This window comes from Anomaloglossus baeobatrachus, chromosome 2 (assembly GCF_048569485.1).
Source record: "Anomaloglossus baeobatrachus isolate aAnoBae1 chromosome 2, aAnoBae1.hap1, whole genome shotgun sequence".
NCBI classification, from domain to species: domain Eukaryota; kingdom Metazoa; phylum Chordata; class Amphibia; order Anura; family Aromobatidae; genus Anomaloglossus; species Anomaloglossus baeobatrachus.
Genome location: NC_134354.1, coordinates 223828 through 248143, shown reverse-complemented (window position 1 = coordinate 248143; position 24316 = coordinate 223828). Strand labels below are relative to the sequence as shown.

Sequence of the window (24316 nt, the reverse complement as noted above, 5' to 3'; positions counted from 1 at the left end):
TCACTCTGTGATCCTTACTGGGACGATCCACTTGTCAAGGCACCCTCTCAAGAGGCATGCCAACACAGCCTGAACGGGGCGCTGGAGACTCTCCAGAGTTTCGGGTGGATCATCAACTTTTCAAGGTTACATCGGGCACCGACCCAATCGCTGACATATCTGGGCATGGAGTTTCATACTCCCTCAGCGATAGTGAAGCTTCCGCTGGACAAGCAGCGTTCACTACAGACGGGGGTGCAGTCTCTCCTTCAAGGCCAGTCACACCCCTTAAGACGCCTCATGCAGAGGCAGTCACTTTCGCGCAGTTTCATCTGCGTCCACTTCAATGGGACATGCTTTGCCAATGGGTTGGGGAGTCGACGTCCCTAGACAGGAACGTTTCCCTTCTCAGACGGTCAAGGACTCTCTTCAGAGGAGTCCATCCTTCGGATCAATGTTCTGGAAATCTGGGCAGTGTATCTTGCCCTGCAAGCCTTCCAGCAGTGGCTGGAAGGAAAACGGATCCGAATTCAGTCGGACAATTCCACAGCGGTGGCAGACATCGCCCACCAAGGCGGAACACGCATCGCCAAGCCTACCAGGCAATCCGGCGGATTCTGACGTGGGTGGGGGACAGAGCATCCACCATATCCGCAGTTCACATCCCGGGCGTAGAAAATTGGGAAGCAGACTTCCTCAGTCGCCTGGGCATGGACGCAGGGGAATGGCCTCTGCACCCAGAATGGTGTCAGGAAATCTGTAGCAGCTGGGGGATGCCGGACATCGACCTAATGGCGTCTCGGCACAACAACAAGGTCCCGATTTTCATGGCGCGGTCTCACGAGCAAAGAGCTCTGGCGGCGGGCGCCCTAGTTCATGATTGGTCGCAGTTCCAGCTACCCTATGTGTTTCCATCTCTGGCACTGTTGCCTAGAGTGCTACGCAAGCTCAGCTCCGCTTGCCACCGCGCCATCCTCGTCGTCCCAGACTGGCCGAGGAGGTCGTGGTTCCCGGATCTGTGGCATCTCACGGTCGGCCAACCGTGGGCACTCTCAGACCGGCCAGACTTACTGTCCCAAGGGCCGTTTTTTCCACTGAATTCTACGGCCCTGATCCTGACTGTATGGCCATCGAGTCCGAGATCCTGGCGTCTTCAGGATTATCTCAAGACGTCATTGCCACCATGAGACGGGCTAGGAAGCCGACGTCTGCCAAGATCTACCACAAGACGTGGAAGATATTCTTATCTTGGTGCTCTGCTTCGGGAGTGTCTCCCTGGCCATTTGCATTGTCTCCTTTTTCCTCCCTTCCTGCATCTGGATTGGGAAAAGGTTTGTCGCTCGGCTCCCTTAAAGGACAAGTCGCAGCGCTGTCGGTATTCTTTCAGAAGCGCCTAGTATGACTTCCTCAGGTACGCACGTTCCTGCAGGGGGGTTATCACATTGTCCCTCCGTACAGGAGGCCGTTAGACCCATGGGATCTGCACAGGGTATTAATTGCTCTCCAGGAGCCGCCCTTCGAGCCTCTGAGGGATGTTTTCACTTTCTCGACTTTCACAGAAAGTGGCCTTTCTGGTAGCGGTCACGTCTCTTCGGAGAGTGTCCGAACTAGCAGCGCGGTCATCCAAAGCTCCCTTCCTGGTGTTCACCAAGATAAGGTAGTGCTGCGTCCGATCCCAGAGTTTCTCCCTAAGGTGGTATCCCCTTTTTATCACAATCAGGATATCTCCTTACCTTCCTTTTATCCATTTCATCGATATGTAATGGCTTGCATTGTTGGATCTGGTGTAGAGCACCCAGAATCTACATTCCCGCACGGCGCCCCTGCGCCGCTCGGATGCACTCTTTGTCCTTGTCACTGGTCAGCGCAAGGGATCGCAGGCTGCAAAATCCACCCTGGCTCGATGGATCAAGGAACCAATTCTGGAAGCCTACCGTTCTGCGGGGCTTCCGGTTCCATCAGGGCTGAAGGCCCATTCTACCAGAGCCGTGGGTGCGTCCTGGGCATTACGACACCAGGCTACGGCTCAACAGGTGTGCCAGGTAGCTACCTGGTCGAGTCTACACACTTTCACCAAACATTATCAGGTGCATACCTATGCTTCGGCGGACGCCAGCCTAGGTAGAAGAGTCCTGCAGGCGGCAGTTGCCTCCCCGTAGGGGAGGGCTGTCTTTGCAGCTCTAACATGAGGTATTTCTTTACCCACCCAGGGACAGCTTTTGGACGTCCCAATCGTCTGGGTCTCCCAATGGAGCGCCGAAGAAGAAGGGAATTTTGTTACTTACCGTAAATTCCTTTTCTTCTAGCTCCTATTGGGAGACCCAGCACCCGCCCTGTTGTCCTTAGGGATTTTTGGTTGTTTTTCGGGTACACATGTTGTTCATGTTGAATGGTTTTCAGTTCTCCGATGTTACTTCGGAGTGAATTTGTTTAAACCAGTTATTGGCTTTCCTCCTTCTTGCTTTTGCACTAAAACTGGTGAGCCAGTGATCCCACTGGGGGTGTATAGCCAGAAGGGGAGGGGCCTTACACTTTTTAGTGTAATGCTTTGTGTGGCCTCCGGAGGCAGTACTATACACCCAATCGTCTGGGTCTCCCAATAGGAGCTAGAAGAAAAGGAATTTACGGTAAGTAACAAAATTCCCTTCTTTTTCAATAAACGGCTTTTTGAGGAAAATATTTTACCATCCAAAGGTTCTTCCATCATGAGATAAAGCTGAGTTGTTTAACTCAGTAGAATAAAGGCTGTATATGTGTAACATTCACAATGCCATGCTCTTCCAGAGGTTTCTGTAGGATTAGTGGGCAGTTTCTCTCCTATATTATCACAGACGCTCGCTTTACTTACGCAGTTCTCAAAACTGAATTTGACTCCGCAGAGGTCCCAGCCTCTTCTTCACGGCAAAAATATTACAACATGAACAGAGTTGAGAAAAAGACCTTAATCCTATTCTACAAACCTATGAATACAGAATCAACCCCTTCAGTGCCAAGTCCAAGAAGTTAGACAATATGTTTCTGATTGTTTGGAGTGGAATAGATCTGCACAACACAAGAAGAATGTGAATCTAAGTGTGAGGAGGAGAAGGAAGGGCAAGCAGACAAGAAAATGAAAGTGAAACTTTGAGCACAATACTGCAGCATAGCCACAGACAGACAAGTCTGGATCTGTTTGTGTGTACGATCTGAGGTTCATTACATTCTTTCCTTATAATGGCAGCAGGCCGTAAAAGAGACCCAGTTTGGGAATATTTTAATGAAGCTCCTTTGCCTATCGGTAAGGCAGGCATGCGTGCAAAATGCAAACGATGCAACAAAGAGATGCAAGGCCTGGTGGCGCGAATGAGGCAACATCATGAGAAGTGCGGTGATGAAGATGACCAAAGAAACGCTTCTGAACAGGCAGGATCTTCAGGTTGGTAAACATTTTTATTGAATCCTATTTCTAAAGACTGAACTGTAATGTGTGAGAAAAATTATATTTCTTCTTATTACTGCATGTTACTGTCATTTGGTACAGTTATGAAGAAAAACAAATATTCCTTTTGGGGCAGGGGCAGTGATGTGTTGTGTACAATAAGCAGAAATTGTATAATAAACAATAAAATAACAGCATTGACTTTTTTTGTTTAGGGGAATTCATGGATTCTGGAAACTATCCACCTCCAAGATCACCATCATCCTGTTCTACAGTTTCAGAGTTATCCATCCAGGATAGTGCTTCATTAGCAGCAGCATCATCATCAGACACCCACAGCCACATATCACCATCACCTAAAAGGAAGAAAAAACCTTTACCTCCTGGAACCACCATAGATAGGTTTGTGATAAGAACTAGCAGATTAGAAAGAGTTGATTGATGAAAAAATTGCCCAGTTTATTTATGCAACAAACTCTTCTTTCCGTCTGACTGACAACCCACATTTCATTAATATGGTTCAGTCACTGAGACCAGGATACAGTCCACCCAGCAGAGCTGATGTTGCAGGGAAACTGCTGGATCAAGTGTATGACAGAGAAATGGAGCAATGTGCAACAGCTCTGGAGGGTAAAATTGTTAACCTAAGTATTGATGGGTGGAGTAATGTCCACAATGATCCTATTGTATGTGCTTGTATAGCAACAGAAGAAGGTAAAGTCTTCCTTGCACAAACAACTGATACGTCAGGAAATGCACACACAGCAGAATACTTACAAGAAGTGGCAGTTAAAGCTATAACGACATGTGAACAAAAATTCAAATGTCTAGTACGCAGTTTGGTCACTGACAATGCTGCAAACGTATCCAAGATGAGAAGAGATTTAGAAGAGCAGGGAGGGAATACAAAGCTGCTAATAACATATGGTTGCAGTGCTCATTTGCTGCACCTCTTAGCCAAAGACTTAAGTGTTCCAGAAATAAAGGCTAATGTTGTTGAAATTGCTAAATACTTCCGTAATAATCATTTTGCTGCAGCAGCTCTGAAAAGGATGGGTGGAACCAAGCTAACGCTCCCACAAGATGTTAGATGGAACTCTGTGGTGGACTGTTTTGAGCAGTATATCAAAAACTGGCCTATTCTGATGACACTTTGTGAAGAAAATCGAGATAAAATAGATGGCACTGTCACGGCCAAAATCCTCAACATTGGGCTTAAGAGAAATGTTGAACATATGCTGAGCTTCCTGAAACCCATCTCTCAAGCTTTAAACAAAATACAGAAAAATAGCTGTTTTATTGGGATGCTGTTGAAATTTGGAAGGAACTGAGTGAACACTTAAAAACAGAACTACACATGGACAGAATTAAATTACAAGCAGTAAACAAATGAATGGGACAAGCACTGACTCCGGCTCATTTTTTGGTAAATATTGTCAATATCCAATATCAGGGTCAAAACCTAAGTGCTGAGGAAGAGGAGTTAGCTATGACATGGGTATCCAGCAATCATCCATCTTTAATGCCAACTATAATAAACTTCAGAGCTAAGGGGGAACCATTCAAGAAATATATGTTTTTCCAGCACCCATGACAGCACCACGAGAGAGAGGGGATCCGCCCTTCAAGGACAGGAAACCTCCAGGATAAAAAGGGGCGGTACCTCTCCCCGCATCAGTTGGTTTCCTGTCCTTGAACAGGGAGCCTCCAGTGATCCAGGATGGTCCTGATGGGCCGAAGATTCAAAACCAGCGGCATGGGTCCTGCTGTGGTCGGCCGAGGTGCCGTGGAGCTGCCGCAGCGGACCCACGGGGGTCAGGCCTGCGTGCGGCACACCATCCTCCGGTGACGCCAGGACGGATTCCAGGCGCGAGGACATGGTGTGGAGCCTGTGAGGACCAGGTAAGGGCTGGTCGGCCGCAAGTGCTCTCCCGCCGCAACAAACCCACGGGGGTTCTGTCTGCGCGTGGGCTCCCTCCCCCCCCCCCCTCCCCCCTCTCCTTACCACCGGCGCCAGGGGCTGTGATGGAGGTGGCTGCTTTTGCGCTTCCCTGCGGTGGCGTCCTCGTGGCTGCTGCTGCGCTTCCCTGCGGTGGCGTCCTCATGGCTGCAGGCCCACGGGGGATGTACCTGTTTCTTTGGCCTCACCTGGGAGTGGCGGAGCCTACCAGCAGCAAGTCTGAGGACTCACCACAGCAGCCCACGGGGGCTGTGCCTGTGAATAACAGTGTCTCCCACGCTCCAATGCTACAGGAGCAGTGACGCTGTCTTACCGGCCCAGAGGTAAGTGGTGGTGTTTCCACAGTGTGCTTCGGGGCCTCACAAGTATCTGCCCGGCCACTCCGGGCGATGGGGCAGGAGCGACAACGGGGGACGCCATCTTGAGGATGGCCGCTGCCGCATGGTGTGTGTGTGCGCGCAGGCGCGGGATCTTCTCTGGGTTCTCGCATGACGCTCAGCTGACGTCACCTCCCGGAAGAGACACCGGCTGTGTGCTGAGACTCGGCTGAAGTGAGACGAACTGAAGGCTTCACCCCCTCCGGTGGAATACGGCAGTCCCCGTGCTGCTGGAAACAGCTTCCAGGGTTGCATGTGGCCTGCGGGCCTGGTGTTGGAGACCCTTGGTGTGGGTCAGCCTCCGCATTAGCGACATGGCTCCTATAACGTTATGGGTTTGAGTCCGTACTTGCAGACTGCTATGTACACGGTAACAGCTCTGTGTTGACAGCTGGGGGACAGAGGGAGCTGGTTGCTGGCAGTTGCTGCACTCATATGGCTCTTGTCGGTCGCGCTAAAATGACTGATAACCCTTTAGATGTGAGCATTCATGTCATTCAAAAAAAAAAAAAAGGGGGCTCCCTGAGGCAACCTCCAGTTCTGCTCCTACCACACAGCGCAGGCTTGCAAGCAGTTGGGGCAGGGTGATTGCATGCCTCAACGTGGACGGGTATACTAGCTCATGTTATACTCTGGGAGGATCGGCACCTGGTCCAATTAGTGGAGTCTAAACTCCAGCAGGACCGACGCCCAGAGCCTGCAGGGGAGATTGATCAGATGCCATTATTCCTCCTTCTACCCCAGTTCCGCCTCGGCATCAGAGTGGTAAGTGACCTTCAGGAAAGTTCGCTTTGTTCAGAGCCGCTCTTGCCTGTTTTTGGGGCGGACTCAATGGATACACTTCAATACCGGGACCACGCTCCCTTTAATCAGGAGATGTCTGTTACCTGGTCTCAGCAGTGGTGCCAGAAGGGTATTAAGCATAACCTCTCAGGTGAGGTCTTGGATTAGGGCTGTCAAGCCCGATGTTGGCTTGACAGTTTTGCGGTGTCATGGCCTTCGGAAATTCAGGCCTGCCTTCCCTGCTTATGGAGACTCTATCAGGTCCGAGGGTGAGTGGAATTCTTCGGCTTCCACATCAATGTCTGACAGTATCTCTGGTTGTTCAGACTTCTCGATGGAGAACAATGTGACACTAGTGAATGTGGTCGGGCCCACTTTGGGCATCCCTGAAGTGGCAGTCGAGATGTCTCGATTTCGTATGTTTGTGGCCTAGAAGAGGGAACCCGTGATGCCTCCCGGTTGTTGATACTGTATAGTCCCTCATTGCTATATAGGGGCCACAGGCGGATAGGCAAAGTTCAACCCAGACTGCCCTTTGAGGAAGCAGCTTGTTCCTTCTGGCCCCTTAAGCTGACTGTCGCTGCTCTCAGGATTTCAAATAGTCATCGGCCACTCTAGGCTGCTTGTGCCTGCCCTTGTTAGCTCACAGCGGCTCTACAGTTTGAGACTGGACAAGTAACGGCTGAAGGGATTGGGGAGCAATTCCCGATTCTGTGAAAATGAGGGAGGTAAGGACTTACAGCGTTCTAGGATGGAAATAACGCCACTTCCTCCAATACCTGGGAATTTTCAGCTGGGGCTTGCAACAGCTAATGTAGCTGCTTACACAACGGAGTCCCTGGCAGTGTGAGTTGACCACATCAAGGATCGGCTATGCCAGAGAGCCCCTAGACGGATCATGTCCCCACTCCTCTTCTCACAAGGAGCGGCAGCGTTCCTTTTAGACTCCTCTGCGGCCTCACCCAGACTGGCAACCAGTTCTCTCGTTGTAAACCTGTTTCGGAATAGTGTCCGGGTGGTCCAGTGTGAAACATTTATTCCAGGCGGTGACATACCAGTAGTGAATCTGACGGATGCCTACTATCATGTCCAGTTCGACGTAGTTCAGAGTTCCTCAGAGTAGCCTGTTTATGGAAGGAAACGTTCGACGTTTCCGGTATGCAACCCTTCCAAGGGATGACGATGGGCTGGGAGTCTTCACAAGATTTTCAGAAGTTACAGTGCAGAGAAGTTATCATCCCTTTCCTCGGCAACTTCTTGTTTGATGGCAGGCCTGCCTGTCATCGTGCCGCCTTTCTGCGGGAGGGTGTTCTTCCTGCTCACACGGGAAAGGCTCCTACACTAGGAAAATCAGGATTATGTCCGAGGACAGTCCTAATTTTTTTTTTTTTTAGGACTTCGATTCAGAAGTTCAGGTATTTCGTCTCCGGTCCTAATAGATCCGGCACCAGAGGCACCAAGGTTGTCCCTCAAAGGTGCTATGTCCCTACAGGTTTCCCTTACATCCGCCATTGCGACAGTTCGGTGGGACCAGGCGCACACTGTAGTAACCTTCAGTGGGACATATTGCAGACTCAAGCAATTGTTGAGGATCATTGACCAAGTGCTTGCACTCCGGAACATTCAAATCCCTACATTGCTGGTTGAACTGGTGAAGTAATGAATCCTGCTTCATATGACCTGAGATCCTAAGGTGCTTGCTTTTGCCGCACGTCTTCAAAGAGGAGCCCGCCTTCGGGGTCACCTGATCTGCAGTGTGTGGTCTGGAAGCGAATCCCATGGTTTGTTTTCTTTTCTTTTTCTTAACAATTGCCAGGATATGGCTGGTTGTAGACTGAGCGGTGGGCTGGTCCCTACCCTCCCTGTCTGGTCGTCAGTTCCTATATGGAGAAGAGTAATCGGTTTGGACTGTTTTCGGCAGCAGCCGGTTGAGACGGGGGATGGGTCCTCCGTCAGTCCATCGTCACTTCGATATACGTTGCCTGTGTTCCGATAATAGACCTCTTTGTGACCTGAAATAAGGTTCACTGGTTCTGTTCTCTAAATCCTCAGGATCAGCCTCATGTGGTGGACGCCCTGCTGTTCGAATGTAGATGTGACCTTGTTGTACCTCTCCACTCATAGCCTGTTTCCAGCCGTGTTGAAGAAAATCCTGGAGAACAGGGCTGTGATGCTCCTGATAGCGCCATTTTTTGCCAGATTTACCATGATTCTATTCCCTGGTAACGTGTCGTTCTCCAGGCCGGGGGTCCTACTGGTCCTCCTCACTCAGGTTCCAGATCTTCACCCCCTGTCAGGCATATTGCATCTTACCGTGTGGTCTTTTTTGAAAGGTCTCCTTATGAATCAGGGTTTTCTCTTGTTCTTGTACCTACTCTTCTTCGGAGTAGTAAACCGGTTAACAAACAAAAAATGAAGGGCTGGGGGGCCTGGACAATATTCTTGTCTTCCAAGGGTGAGCCCTGATGCACAGACGACGGTTGCGGTAATCTTAGCGTTTTTCCGGAAGGGGTTGACACTGGGTCTGTCATTCCGTTCACGAAGAGTTCTAATATGGGCCCTTGCAACCTGGTACCATTGTGTCCTGTCTGGAGTCCGCTGGACTCCTGGTTCGTTCGGGTATGGTCTAGCCCTCTGCACAATGTATCTTGCCCCCTTGGGGCCTTATTCTCGTCCTATCTGCCCTGACAAAGCCCCATTGATCACTTGGAGTCCATGTCATTCACTACTCTGTCTCTGAATCAGACTTCCTGACACCTTCACATCAGCTTGTAGGGTTAGTGACTTCCAGGCCCTATCTTAGTTCCACCATTCCTCAGCTTTCAAGGATAAGGTGTCCTGACGCCTGCCCCTCCTTGCTTCCTGATAGTACGTCATGTTTTCTTCATTCAAACGGGAATTGTTCTTCCATCCTTTGGGATAGTCGGCAAGATCAGGAAGGGGAAGGGGGGGCATTGACTGGACATTAGCGGTTCCTTATGGAATATCTGTCTGCAGCAGAGGCAGGTCCGGTTTGTTTTCTTTCAGGGTGATCGATAGACGCTCAAGGCTTCTACATCCACTTGGTGGGTGGATCTGCGAAGCCACTTCTTCGCCTGCTCGGCTTGTGGTAGGTATGTGCCTGTAGGTCTTAAAGTTCACTGCACAAGGGCGATGACATCTCCTGGGCTGCAAGATCGTATGTCACCATTGAGCAGCTTGTCAGGGGCCACGTGATCTTCCCCTTTCACTCGCTATAGGCACTATAAGTTGGCCTTATCCTTACTGGCTTCACCTGGGGAGCTCGGTTCTGTGATTTTCCCCCCCTTGGCTTATTCCTCTATCTATGTAATTCTCTCGTGGTGCTGTCATGGGTGCTGGAAAAATACGTAATTACTTACCGGTAATGTGTTTTTTCTGAACCCATGACAGCACCCTTACATTCCCTCCCTGCATGTGGATAATTGGCTGTTTTTTAGCTGCATGGGGTTCATGTTGGTGCTGGTTATGTTATAATGTTGTTTTTCCTTTCGCCACGACAGCACCCACGAGCGAGGGATCCGCCCCCTTCAGGACAGGAAACCTACAGATAAAAAGGGGCGGTCCCCCTCCCTCATCAGTTGGTTTCCTGTCCTGAAAGGATCGGAACCTACCATACCTGGGTCTAGAAGTCCGTGCGGTGTCTAAGGGAACGGCGGAGCTCAGGATTCCAGAAGCACGGTCGGTGGAGCTCCCCTCGTGGACTCCATCCTCCGGTGTATCCCGTCCTCTTTCCCTAGGCTAGGCCTTGTCCTCCGGGGAAATGGCGCCTGCAGGACCGCGTCGGTAAGTAGGCTGTGCGTGGTATAAACGGAGCTCTCCCTGTGCTGTCCAGCTCCTTCCGGGTTGCAGAGCATGTGCAGGGGGCGTGTCCGAGAACTGCCACGTCAGCTCACGCGCGAATTCCTGCGGGGACCCGGAAGTGAACGGACACTTCCGGGGGAACGGATGGCTTAGAGACTCGTGGATACCTGACAGTGCAACGTGTCTGGGACTGGCGATATTCAACGGCCGGTGAGTTGCTGTGTGCGGTGAGTCTGGCGCTTCCCCTGCACCACGTGCTTACAGTAACGTGTACGCGCGCGGAGGGGGGGCGTGTCAGGGACTTGCGGCGTCAGCACTCATTGCCACAGCGTGACCGGAGGCAGGAATAGTGAAGGAGCGCACAGCTTAGGAAGCGGACTTCCTTTCTATCAGAAGCTTCTACAAATCGGGTGATGGGAAGTCCCCGCGCCTCCCCGTCCCGGGACACTTCTCCGTCCAGGGATGCTGGACGTAAAGACTCAACTGACACCAGGAGTTCCACGGGTCGTAAGAGGACCGAGGACTCAGCATCCTCCAAGGACCGGACAAATCGTTCGTCACCTCCTCCAAAGCCGGTATCCGTTCTGTTTTCCTGGTATGGGTGAGTGAACTTCGTGAATGTTGCCCTATACTGATGTTCCCTTCCGGTTCTGTTCCAGGGCCCTAAGAAAAGCACCGCTAAAGCTAATAATGAGTGCCCACTGTGTGCCTGCCCCCTCCCAAAGGACTATGTGCAGAAACTTTGTAGGTCCTGTATCCATGCTATTCGGGGGGAGGCTTCAGCTTCTACCAACCCTCCTCCGGATCTCAGGGAACTGATACGTACAGAAATTCAGGCTTCTCTTCAGTCCCTGCACGGGTCTAAGAAAACCAAGAAATCTCACCGCCAGCATGACCCCCCCCCCCCCCCCCCCGTCTTCTGACTCAGCGGACAGCCAGAGTGATGCTTCTTCAGCCTCTACCTCATCCTCTTCTGACGAGGCTGGCAAGGCATGTTTCTCATTAGATGGGATGGACACATTAGTAAAGGCCGTTCGTTCAACCATGGGGATTACAGAAGAAAAAATCCCCAAATCGGCTGATCATACATTGTTTGCTGGTCTCACTCAGAAGAAAAGGAAATCCTTTCCTGTAAATGAGGCTCTAAAAACCCTTGTTCGCAAGGAATGGCAAAAACAGGATCATAGGGGTTTTCTCCCGTCGTCTTCAAAACGGAGATACCCCTTTGATGATGTAGACTTGTCCCAATGGTGCAAGGTACCAAAGGTGGATGTAGCTGTAGCAAAATCCTCCAAAAAGTCAGCACTACCTTTCGAGGATATGGGTTTTCTACGAGACCCTCTAGACCGTAAAGCGGACGCATTCCTACGTAAAACCTGGGAAGCCTCTGCAGGGGCGCTGAAACCAGCTATTTCCGCAACATGTACAGCCAGGTCCCTGGTAGTCTGGCTAGATACCCTAGACAAACAGCTTAAGTCAGGTTCCTCCAGGGATAAGATTATTTCCTCACTACCCTTACTTAAAGACGCGGCTAATTATCTGGCAGATGCTTCTGCTGACTCTGTCCGCCTGGCGGCCCGAGCGGCAGGGTCTTCTAATGCAGCCCGGAGAGCCCTCTGGTTAAAATCGTGGAAAGGGGACACATCCTCAAAATCGAGACTGTGTGCACTTCCTTGTGAGGGTGAGTTCCTCTTTGGTCCACAGCTAGATGACATACTCACCAAGGCAGGTGATAGTAAAAAAGGATTCCCTAATGCATTTGCTCCTCCTTCTAGGCTCCCGTATCGTAAACGTCGTTTCCAGCCCACACGACCTGATCGCAGGGATAGATCGGACAACCCCGCCTCTGGGTCCAAGGGGACCCTGTTTGGAAACCCTTCCTCCCGTAGGAAGTTCCCTAAACAATGATGGGGGGGTTCCGGTGGGAGGCAGACTAAGGTTTTTTGCAACCCTTTGGAAAACCATCACTTCCAGCTCCTTTATACTAGATTTGATTTCTCATGGTCTCCGGCTAGAATTCACTTCCCTGCCTCCACAGTGGTATTGTCTTACACCCACTAGGAAGTCGGAGGATCAACATAATGCACTGGTGACGGAAGTTCTCACTCTGGTGGACAAAAGGGTTCTTACGCCAGTCCCATTACATGAGAGGGGCCGAGGGTTTTACTCCCCTCTTTTCTTAGTACCAAAGCCTGATGGGTCGTTTCGGACCATAATTAATTTACGAAAGCTTAATCTCTTTCTAAAATACCGACGCTTTAAAATGGAATCCCTCCTGACCACCATAAAGTTGCTCTATCCCAATTGCTACATGGCGGTCCTTGATCTAAAAGATGCATATTACCACGTCCCAGTTCACGCACTTTATCAGCAGTATTTCCGGGTAGCACTCTATATGCACAACTCTGTTCACCATTTCCAGTTCACGGCCATGCCCTTCGGTGTTTCACTCGCCCCTCGGATTTTCACTAAAATAATGGCAGAAGTCACTGCTCACCTTCGCGAGCAACAGACTTTCGTGATCCCTTATCTAGATGACCTACTGGTTGTGGGTAGCACGGCGGCACAATGTTCTCTCCGTCTCCATAATGCTATGTCAACTCTGGGTCGTCTGGGGTGGCTTTTGAATCTCCAAAAATCTAGACTCACGCCCTCAACTTTTCAGTCTTTCCTAGGAATGCTTCTGGACTCTCGACAACAGCGTTGTTTTCTCCCAGTGGACAAAATAGCAAAAATCCAGAGGATTGTACGACACACGCAGACTCACAGATCTCTATCTCTCCGTTCTGCAATGTCCCTGTTGGGGTCCCTGACCTCCTGTATCCCCGCTGTCCAATGGGCACAGCTTCACTCCAGACAGCTTCAGTGGGAGGTTCTGGCAGCTGCACGATCCCATCCAGGGTCCCTCGATCATCCTCTGAGATTAACAGACACTGCACGTGCATCCCTGACTTGGTGGCTTCAAGAGGAGAACTTAACCAAGGGGAAGGAATGGCATGTTCACCCCACCAATGTACTCAGAACGGACGCCAGTCCCTGGGGGTGGGGGGCTCACCTGGGGGACTCTATGACACAAGGTCTTTGGTCCCAGCAAGAATCAACCGAGTCCTCCAACCGGAAAGAACTCATGGCGGTCTCTCAGGCACTGATGTCGTTTCTTCACCTTCTCAGGGGAACACATGTGCGACTTTGTACGGACAATCGGACGGTGGTTGCATACATCAACCACCAAGGGGGAACGAGATCGTCTTCCCTCATGTCCACGGCGGTTCAACTGTTGGAACTTGCCGAGACTCATCTGTTATCCCTCTCTGCAGTACACATCTGAGGGGTGGACAATGTCAAGGCGGATTTTCTCAGCCGTCACACTCTCTATCAGGGGGAATGGGTATTACATCGGGAAGTGTTTGCTCAAATCATACAGTACTGGGGCCTCCCGGTTATAGATTTGTTTGCTACCAGAGCCAACAGGCAGTTGAAACTGTTTGGATCCCTGAGCAGGGCGGATCGGCCAACAGTGTTGGATGCCCTTCAAGTTCCCTGGCGGTACAGTCTTGCTTATGCCTTTCCTCCCATAATTCTTCTACCAACGGTCCTTCGGAAAATCAGGGAAGATCAGGCTCGCATTCTCCTTATTGCTCCCTTCTGGCCCAGACGTCCCTGGTTCTCCCTCCTGAGACAGATGTCAGTGACGGACCCCTGGGTTCTCCCATCCCGACCGGATATCCTATCACAGGGACCTTTCCTGCATCCACGCGTCAAGGGACTCCACTTGACGGCATGGAATTTGAAAGGGTGTTACTAGATTCCCGGGGGTTTTCCGGTCGCCTGGTGGATACCTTGCTACAGAGTCGAAAACCAGTGACTACCCGTCAGTATGGTCGGGTATGGCACCGGTTCCTTGTCTCCTTCCCTGATGCCGCACCCTCGGTAGTCCCGATTTCTTCTATTCTGGAATTTCTCCAGTCTGGGCGAGATCTGGGTCTGTCGGTCAGTACCCTTAAAGGTCATGTGTCTGCTCTGGGCGCCCTTTATAATGCTAATATAGCGGGGGATAAGTGGGTCATGCGTTTCATCAGGGCCTGTGACCGGGGTCAGCCGCTCCGTCTCCCATGCACACCACCCTGGGATCTCACTCTGGTTCTGGATTCCCTAACCCGTCCACCCTTTGAGCCACTCGCCTCGGCGTCTGATAAATTGCTCTCTTTTAAAACTTGCCTCTTAGTTGCACTCACTTCGGCCCGGCGTGTTAGCGATCTTCAAGCTCTTTCTGTAGATCCTCCTTTCCTTAGGGTCTTCCCAGATCATATTGTTCTAAGGACAGACCCAGCATATTTGCCTAAAGTAGCCTCACAGTTTCACCGTAATGCGGAAATCATTCTTCCTTCCTTCTTTCCTGACCCTTCCACACCGGAGGAATGCCGGTTTCATACACTAGACGTCAAGGACGTTCTTCTAACATATATCTCTAGGACAGCCCCTTGGAGACAGGATAGGGCTTTGTTTGTTGCTTTTCAGGGTTCCAGACGTGGTCGTCAGGTGACGAAGCAATCCTTGGCCCGATGGATGCGGGATGCTATTTCTGTGGCATATGATTCGAAACAGGAGCCCCTTCCGTCTCTTGTACAGGCTCACTCTACGAGGGCGATGGCTTCATCTTGGGCTGCCATGGCAAATGTCTCCATTGACAGTATTTGTAAGGCTGCGACCTGGTCCTCTCCTTCTACTTTTTACAAACACTACCGTTTGGACCTTTCTTCCTCCTCTGACCTTTCTTTTGGGAGATCGGTTCTTCAGATGGTGGTCCCTCCCTAAGTGTATTATCTCTCTAAGTCTCTCGTGGGTGCTGTCGTGGCGAAAGGAAAAGACTAAATTACTTACGGTAATGGGATTTTCCAGAGTCCACGACAGCACCCTTTACACCCCTACCCTTTTGTTTTCTTCACCCTTTGGGTTTGGTGGTTCTACTTTTGTATTGTATGGTTACTAATTTGTGGCGGTTCCTCTCCGTTTTCTCTGAAACCAACTGATGAGGGAGGGGGACCGCCCCTTTTTATCTGTAGGTTTCCTGTCCTGAAGGGGGCGGATCCCTCTCTCGTGGGTGCTGTCGTGGACTCTGGAAAATCCCATTACCGTAAGTAATTTAGTCTTCCTCCGGAGGTCCTTTCATGCTCTGTAAACCAACTGATGCGGGGAGAGGTACCGCCCCTTTTTATCCTGGAGGTTTCCTGTCCTTGAAGGGCGGATCCCCTCTCTCTCGTGGTGCTGTCATGGGTTCAGAAAAAACACATTACCGGTAAGTAATTACGTATTTGCTGAAGATATTTTAAGGAAGGTCACACCAGTAAACTGGTGGAAGTCACTTAAGCGCTTTGATTTAGAGACTGTTCAAGTAATGATTTCACTTTTAACAGCAGTAGTTTCTTCTGCAGGCGTTGAAAGAATATTCTCTTCCTTTGGACTCATGCATTCTAAATTGAGAAATCGGTTGGGACCCAATAAAGCAGGAAAGCTTGTTTTTCTTTTCCAGATTATGAATAGGAACAAAGAAGAAGATGATGATGATGAAGATGACGACAAGTGAGCTACAGAGGACAGCAGGGACAGTAGTATTTAAGTTTTTCATGTGTCGGCTGGGCTGACAGTCTAAGTTTTTTTATATATATATATATATATATATATATATATATATATATATATATATATATATATATATATATGTATATGTATATGTATATGTATATGTATATGTATATGTATATGTATATGTATATGTATATGTATATATATATATATATATATATATATATATATATATATATATATATATATATATACACATATATATATATATATTTTGTTTAGCCGAATTAGTTAACAAACATGGATGTTTGTTTAAGCAAATAACTTATGCTGTAATGTTGTTTATTGTTTCAGTTGAATAAATCTATTTAAATTGTTATTAAGGTCAGGATTATTTTTCTCCTTCCTAAGTACAACAGAACAGTGGTGTCCAAATATGAATGTTTAACCCATTAAACTGGGGAGAAAAAAGTAATATAAAAAGTGATTCTAAAAATCTTCATCTACTTGCATGTTAAAGTAGCAAGAACTAGTTTAGGTAGAAACTTTGATTTAAATCACATTTAAATCAAGCCTTACTGACTAGTGATTTAAATCGTGATTTAAATCAGTTAGATTTAAATCAAATCCACCCTGTCACACGCATTTGTTTACTATGGTGTACCAGTGTCTTCTCGAGCCGGCTCACTATTCAGTGCGCCAGTGTTTCTTTACGCACCTGTTTACACTACTGTACCAGTGTTGTGTGAACCTACCCACTGTTTGGGGTGTCAGGTTTCTACTCGCACCTGTCTGTTTCTGCGGACAAAAGAATTTTTTATATATAGACCATCCTGTCCAGCATCCAGATTGACAGTTCCACAGACCTGTCCACTTGCTTGTGTGCCAGTGTCTCTATATGTCGGTCCATCTTCCAGGGTGCCAGTATCCACTATCCAGTGTATCTCTATGCACCTACCCACCATCCGGTGTGCTAGTGTTTCTTGAATGGGCCCTCTATCTTGTGTGCCTGTATTCTATACGCACCTGTATACCACAGCGTGACAATGATATGATAAGCCGTGCCAGCATCCACTATCCAGTGTATCTCTATGCACCTACCCACCATCCGGGGTGCTAGTGTTTCTTGCATGTGCCCTCTATCTTGTGTGCCAGCGTTTCTATATACACCTGTATACTACAGCGTGACAGTGATTTGATGAGCCTGCCCACTATCCTATGGGCCAGCACTTATCTGAACCACAAGCCAGATACAGCAACCGGCTTAAGTGCTTTGTTCAGCCTCTCCGCTCATCTCTGACCGCGGCGAGAGCTCCATCCATCGCTGCCCCATGAGGCGGCACGGTAGCAGCTGTCACATTCAGTGCCAGTATTCCAGATCGATGATCCTGTCCGCTATCCAATGGGCTAGCGTTTCTCCACACCAGAGGCGGGATACCGTAACAGGTATGTGTTACTCTACTCACGACCCAGTGAGTCGAACAGACTGGGTCACCTAGTGGGTCATGTATCTCCCTCATCTTCGACCGAGGCGAGGACTGTGTTCTGCATGGACCCCAGAATACTGCATGGTTGCAACTGTCCATAGGTTGCTTCCCAGTGACCCCGGACTCTCTCCTACTTCAAACCACTCATTCAGGTGACCAGGAGGTAAGCCAGGGTCCTTTGGACCAGTTCATTGTCTTTCCTTCCTGCACCAGCTTTTTACTCACTCCTCAGTGATCTGCATCCATACGTCTGGCGTAACCTTAAGGTAAGGCTACACGCGACCATTTGACTGGAGGGTCGTGTGCTTCACTCCCGGCAGCAAGCACGGGCCCCATGACGCGGCACAGCAGCAGCTCTCTTTTGGTCGCTTCCCAGTGACTCGAGACCTTCTCCTACCTCGCACCATTCATGTAAGGTAACCACGAGGTAAGGCTTCTTCTCTCTTGACCGTACGTTGGCTTTGTCGTTTCTTAAAGCAGCAATCATTTTGGTCTCCTAATGAGGTAAGCAGGGTACAGCTCTGTCTGTTAACCAGTATGTTGTCCGTTTTTACTTCCTGCCACCTTCCTCGGGTGGTTCATAGTACTTCGGGTATCCGCCTATTATTTGGCTTAGACCAGCCTTGCCTGCGCCCTCCACTAGGGTTCCGGCCAGGTACTGTATATGTTTAAAACCATAGGTCGTTTCTTACATCCTCTCTCTTTCAGATAGAGTTCAGATTTCCTCATCCCCTTCTCAGCCAACAGATGAAGTTAAGAACCAGACACAGGATCGTCTAACCATCGATTCCACGGAGGACCGGTTTCCCCAAGAGACTTCTAGTATCCTGATGGCCCGGTCATTGGGCTCACTCTTCAGGACAAGCTGTAGGTTCCAAAGATTGTCTTCTGTCCTCTTTCCGCAACAGAATCCTCCAGGGAGCCCTGAATGCTCAGGCCGCTGGGTGTTTCCACCCGAACACTCAACACTACAGCGAGGGGTCCCCGTCTGATCTACCAGTCTTCGCTAACACCTAGACATGACCTGCTTCAGTTTCAGGCCAAGAGGGGTCTTCATTTCCCCTGTCCCGGGTCTGCCTCCCTTCCCTCGTAGCCATTCTAGATGGCTCTTGGAGATATGCTAGATCTCCCCGTAGTCTCCGCCATACCAGATTCCATGACCGCTCTCCACCGCTTGGTCTCAGACGCTTGTGCATTCCTGCACTTTTCAAGCAGAGTTCCGGCCAGACCATTTAAACTCTCATATTCTCGCTCATTTCCTTCCTTTCGTCGTCACTTCTAGTTGTGACGTGATGACGCGTTTTATAATAATAATAAGAATAATTTAATCATTCTTCCGTCACTCTCCCATCTTCCTTGCCACCTTCCAGGGATAGGCGTCACTCCCCTGGTCGGCTAGCACTTAGGGCTCGGACTAGGTCGTCGGCTTTTTCTCGGAGTCCCCTTCGAAAGGGTTCTTCCTTCTCCCACTTCAGGTCATACATCCCAGGTCTTGTGCCTTTTTCTCATTCACAGGAGCCCTCCCCCAGGGGGGTTCCCCTTCCCATAATTCACCGCAATGGTCACCCAGTACTCGATTCCAGGGTTCGAGTTTTTCCCAGTCACGTCATTATAGATGCTCGGACTCCCTTCTCCTGTCTGTCACGTCATAGTGAAGATAGGTTCTTGGAATTCCTTTGGCTCCTTAACCTTGTCATTTTTCTCCGAACCTCACAGGTTCTCTGGACCCCTTCCATACTCAGGGGATTTATCTCCCGTATTATTTTCCCCGCCTGCAGGCTGTTTCGTCCACTAGAGTCAGATCACTTCTCTCAGGTGCTGTGGAATCAACAGGTCAGGTTCCCCTATGGCGGAATCCCCTTACACTCTTCTCGAGTATCTCGACTCCCTTGCACCCTCTTAGGCGGTCGTTTTCCCGTTTAGTCATTCTGCGGCAATAAAGGGCCAAGGCTCCTTTGGCCTCCGCTTTCCTGGCATCTACCTCTACCAGGTGCCCTAGTTCTTCGCCCATTCTTCCACTCTCAAACGTAGTACCAGGGCCTGTCGGGTTTTTTCTCTTAGCCCGACCTATTGCTGTCAGTCGCCTTAGCTCCTTAGCTTTCTTATGTACAGACCTCGGAGTTTGCAGTTTCTCCCTGATCATCCTATTCCCCAGCACATGCATTTTACAATAGTTCCTAGTACTCCCTAAGTACTCTAACTCTTCTCCTATACTTCGGCCTCTGGCCGGGTAGGGGTTCCTTACGGGGTCTAGGACCAGGTTCCGGTCACAGAATCTTGTTTCTGCTAATCCTGTTTTCGGGTCTTTCTCTTCCTACCCTAGGGGACTGCTTTAGGACGTCCCATGGTTTCCTGTGTCCCCCAATGAAGCGATAGAGAAAAGTAGATTTTGGGTACGCACCGTAAAATCTCTTTCTTGGAGCCTTCATTGGGGGACACAGCACCCGCCCTTTTTTAAGACTTCAATGGATCCGGAATGTTCTAGATTTCAAGCTTCTCTTCGTACTGCTTTTACACAAACTGATCTCCTCAGCTCCGGTCAGTGGGTGTATACTACGTGGGAGGAGCCAACTTTCTTATTTGCATAGTGTCACCTCCTAGTCCCAGCAGCATACACCCATGGTTTCCTGTGTCCCCCAATGAAGGCTCCAAGAAAGAGATTTTACGGTGAGTACCCAAAATCTACATATATATTATATTATATTATATTTTATATTCTATTTTGCTCTTCGGCGCTCTCTGGTATTTGTACTATTTTGCTCTTTTTGGCTCTCTCGGGTATTTGTACTATTTTGCTCTTTGACTCTCTCGGGTATTTGTACTATTTTGCTCTTTGGCTCTCTGGGGTATTTGTACTATTTTTACTCTTTGGCTCTCTGGGGTATTTGTACTATTTTTACTCTTTGGCTCTCTCTGGTACTTGTACTATTTTATTCTGCAGCTCTTTCGCTTTTCTGCTCTCTGGTATTTGTATGATTCCGCCCGACCTTCTTCTCCTTCCCCTTCTCCCTTCCCCCTTCCCCCCCTTCCCCACCCCTTTCCCCCCCTTTCCCCACCCTTCCTGTGCCGCCACGCCTCTCTGGCACTCGCATTATTAAATTCCTTCATCTGCTCGCTGCGGTGTTCTTGCTACTTGTCTTTCTAACGTGTGCTCACCGATGACTGTGTTTCTCTCAGATGTGGAAGCAGAAGTGGCAGAAGAAGGGGGAGCAGTTTGGAGGAGGCGGAAGACCTTATAGTTGCAGTGAGGACAATTGCTTCCGTTGTGGTCAGCTTGGACATTGGGCCTCACAATGTCCTGGAAGAGGTAAGGGCCTTCTGTGCAGTGGAGCTGCAGAAAGCTCCCAACTCCTTCCCTGTCCCTGGTGTATTAAGGTGCGCACACTGGAAAGTCACATCTGAACCTCCCTAATTGTTTCATATAGGAGTCCCACTGCCTCGAGACTCAGACGCCATACCGGAGGAGGAGGAGATTGTGCTGCCGACATTAGAAGAGGTGGCGCGTATGACAAACACTCAGCTATGGCCGGATCCAGGTAACTACAGGTCCTGTATCCTGAGATGAGGGCACCCCGTCATGTGTGTTCACTGCTCCTGTACCGATATGGGGGAACCTCTCACCCCGTCATGTGTGGTAACTGTTTCTGTACAGATATGGTGGAACCCCGCACGTCGTCATGTGTTTGTTTTTTTTTTTTGCTGACCTATGCACTATTTTAGTTTCAGATCTTTCCATTGAGACTCCGGTCCCCGGTCCAGGACCTGAGATGGTCCTGGATATTGTGAATCCAGTGTTTGTACCATCTCCCCCTCCCCCAGCAATGCTGCCTCTGTATGAGCCGACCGTATCCGGGCAAGTGCGTGGTAAGAACGCCCCCATGATTTGGTGGCTTGATGGCGCCTCTTCTGCTCTGTATTTGCATTCTATGGTCTCCTCTTTTATTATCTCTTCTGTGATGCAGAGACTCCTTCTGAGGTGAACAGTGCCCTCCGGGAGCTTGGATATGAGACGTTTCGTCCAGGGCAGGAGGAAGCCATCATGAGGATCTTGTCTGGTAAAATGTTTTTTCATATTACTTTCCCATTTACTAAGACACCATGACTGGAGCACCAGCAGGACCCCGAACTGGGACCGGAAAGCCAGAAATAAAGGGCTTCCTTCACTGCCGCTGTGGGTACGTGGTGTTGGCGGCCGCCTTCTCTCACACTGTCGTGGGTTCCTGGAGCTGGCCTTATCCTCCTCCCTCGCCGCAATGGATTCCTGCTCATCTCATCCTCCTCTCTCACCGTGGTGGGTTCCTGCTAGTCTTCTTATCCTCCCTTGCCGGGGTAGGTTCCTGGAGTCTACCTCATCCTTCTCCCTCATCGTGGTGAGCTTCTGGAGCTGGCCTCATCCACCTCCCTCGCCTTGGTGGGTTCCTGCTGCCATCATCCTCTGCCCTCGCCATGGTGGGTTCCTAGAACCGGCCTCATCTTCCTCCCTCACCGTGCTGGGTTCCTTCCGGCCTCACCCTCCTCCCTTGCTGTGATAGGTTCCTGGACCCGGCCTCATCCTCCTTCCTTCACCCCCCCCCCCCCATCATCCATCGTTGTGGGTTCTTGGAGCTGGCCCCCTCCTCCATGACCAGAGTAGGGGGCGGTAGTGTCTCCTCTTTCTGGCCTTGGAGTGCTGACAGTTTAGCTTTTTACCTAGGACTTATGATCTGAGCCCCAGGTCAGACCACCTTGTTTTATTCTGGAGCCATACTGTACATTTGGATGATTGTAATCCCTAAACCTGCTACTCTGTTACAATGGGAGGATCTATAACAAATGTTTTGAGTTAAGATCTCGTGCTGAATTCCAGAATGCCGACTCTGGATTACTCCACTATCTGCGATATATAGCCACGCTGGTGATTACGGAGGATTTCTCCAGTCACCCTCCACGACTGCACCATAGGAGATTTACTCTCCAGCCTGATGGGGATAGGAAACAAAAAGAGGTTAAAATGCCACTCCCCGCTTCCCTTGTCAGTGTTTTTCCTGTCCCTATCGGGATGAAGAGGTTAACTGTGGCGCTCCGTGGCCAGCGAGCGGAATACCACTGACGGTTACCTGTTAGCCGGGCAGCTGAGGTCGGCTGCTCTGCCTTCCTCCTCCACTGCTGCTACCGTCTCCCTGGATTCGGGACCTCTTCCCATCCTCCAGCGCCTCCCTGCGGGGTAAAGCTGGATGGGGCGCCCTGCCGGAAGCCTCCTTGAGCTCTCTAGCACCTCCTCCCTCCCTGTGCCGGTGGACGCTGTCTGCGCATGCCCGGAGGTGTCCCGCAACGTCACGTCTGGTCTCCATGCATTCCACAGGGAGCCCTCATGATGCTTTGCTGGCAGGGACATGGCGGGAAATTTGAATCGCTCACCGCTGGGTTCGCTCCGGTTTCCGAAGTCTACCCTCATGTGACCCAGGGAGGAGGGGCTCAATTGGACTCGGCGCTGGGGACCGGTACTTCGCTATAAGTACCCGACCCCGAAGACCCCTCCAGGTAGGATCATGACCGTCCCACATCCTGATATGGAAGGTGAATGTTTGTCCAACACTGCTTCTGTAGAGCCCAGCGCCATCCCTGCTTTAGTGAGTCTGACACAGGGTGGGTCACTTTCAGGGGGGCCCCCCTCCTATGTCCTATGGTACCTAGCACTAGTAACTCCCTTCTCTCCCTCTCTTAGGGAGACAAGGTTCCTGCCCCTAAGAAGGACAAAAACCCTACCTGGAAGTGTGCTGTGTCATAAGAAACGCCCATCATCTCACACTAAAACTGTGCCAAGCGTGCACGGACAAGATTATCAGGGCGGAACAGCCGTCCCTGATAGATGAGATCAGAGGGTTAGTCCGCCAGGAGGTGCAGACTTCCATAGCCTCCCTCTCCCAGTCACTTCTGCCCCTTACTGCTAAGAAAAGGAGGATAGATATAGCCGAAGAGTCTTATGCCAATTCTGTTGACCACCCTGCCTCAGTCTCCGATGCAGGAGAAGAGGAGGACATAGTCTCAGTATCGGGGAAAACAGAGTGGAAGAAATATCTCTTCTCTTCAGACGACATGGAGGAATTACTAGAGAGCATAAGATGCACCATTGGGATGGAAGAAGAGAAAATTTCTCACTCCGTCCAGGATCAGCTATTTGGAGGATTAAAACCCAAAAAGAGATCAGGGTTCCCAGTTCATGAGAACATCCGAAATCTCATCCTTCAGGAATGGGAAGCTCTGGAGAAACGTCTGACCATTCCAAATGAAATTAAAAATAGATTTCCTTTTAGAGGGAGATTCTTCTCTATGGGAAATTCCAAAAGTTGATGTCCAAATTGCCAATTTAGCAAAGAAAACATTGCTACCCTCTGAAGAGTCATCCCAGCTCAAGGACTGCAAAGCAGAGGGGTTACTAAAAAAGTCCTGGGAAACTTCAGCAGCCCTGCTCAAAGCCAACATCTCATCCACCAATGCAAGGTTAAATAGGAGCGCACCAACAGTCTAAGATGTACAAAGCTAATAAATAGAAGAGGGTGCTACCTGGTGCGGTAGGATGGGTAAACACAGCAGTGAAGAGAAAAGGAACCGCACATATATCAGATGCACACCAAGATATGAAGTAAAAAATTTTTGCCTTTATTGTATACCAATGTTAAAAGCATTTAAAAAGACCGAATGAACAAACCACCAGAGGTGGAGGCAAGGATGCCCTGGGCAAAAAGAGTTACAATAACAATAATAGTCACATACATAAGCGACAATCAATAAACAGGTTATTGCTATCAGGAGAGTGTGCCAATATATGGTGCTGAATACCTAGCAATATAGGATCAAAGCGACCAGGGGTATAAAAAAGACCCTTATATGCAGTGTGGAGGGGAGCGAGAGTGAATATAATAATTCA

General features: G+C 49.8%; 1 protein-coding gene across 1 annotated transcript in view; it reads left to right on the top strand.

Moving 5' to 3' along the window:
- Positions 1-24316, top strand: part of RECQL4 (RecQ like helicase 4) — a 128717-nt gene that overhangs the window by 21160 nt on the left and 83241 nt on the right. Inside the window, 4 exon segments of the mRNA XM_075334804.1 lie at positions 20587-20716; positions 20835-20945; positions 21130-21273; positions 21372-21471. Of these exon segments, the coding sequence (XP_075190919.1) occupies positions 20587-20716; positions 20835-20945; positions 21130-21273; positions 21372-21471 (485 nt within the window).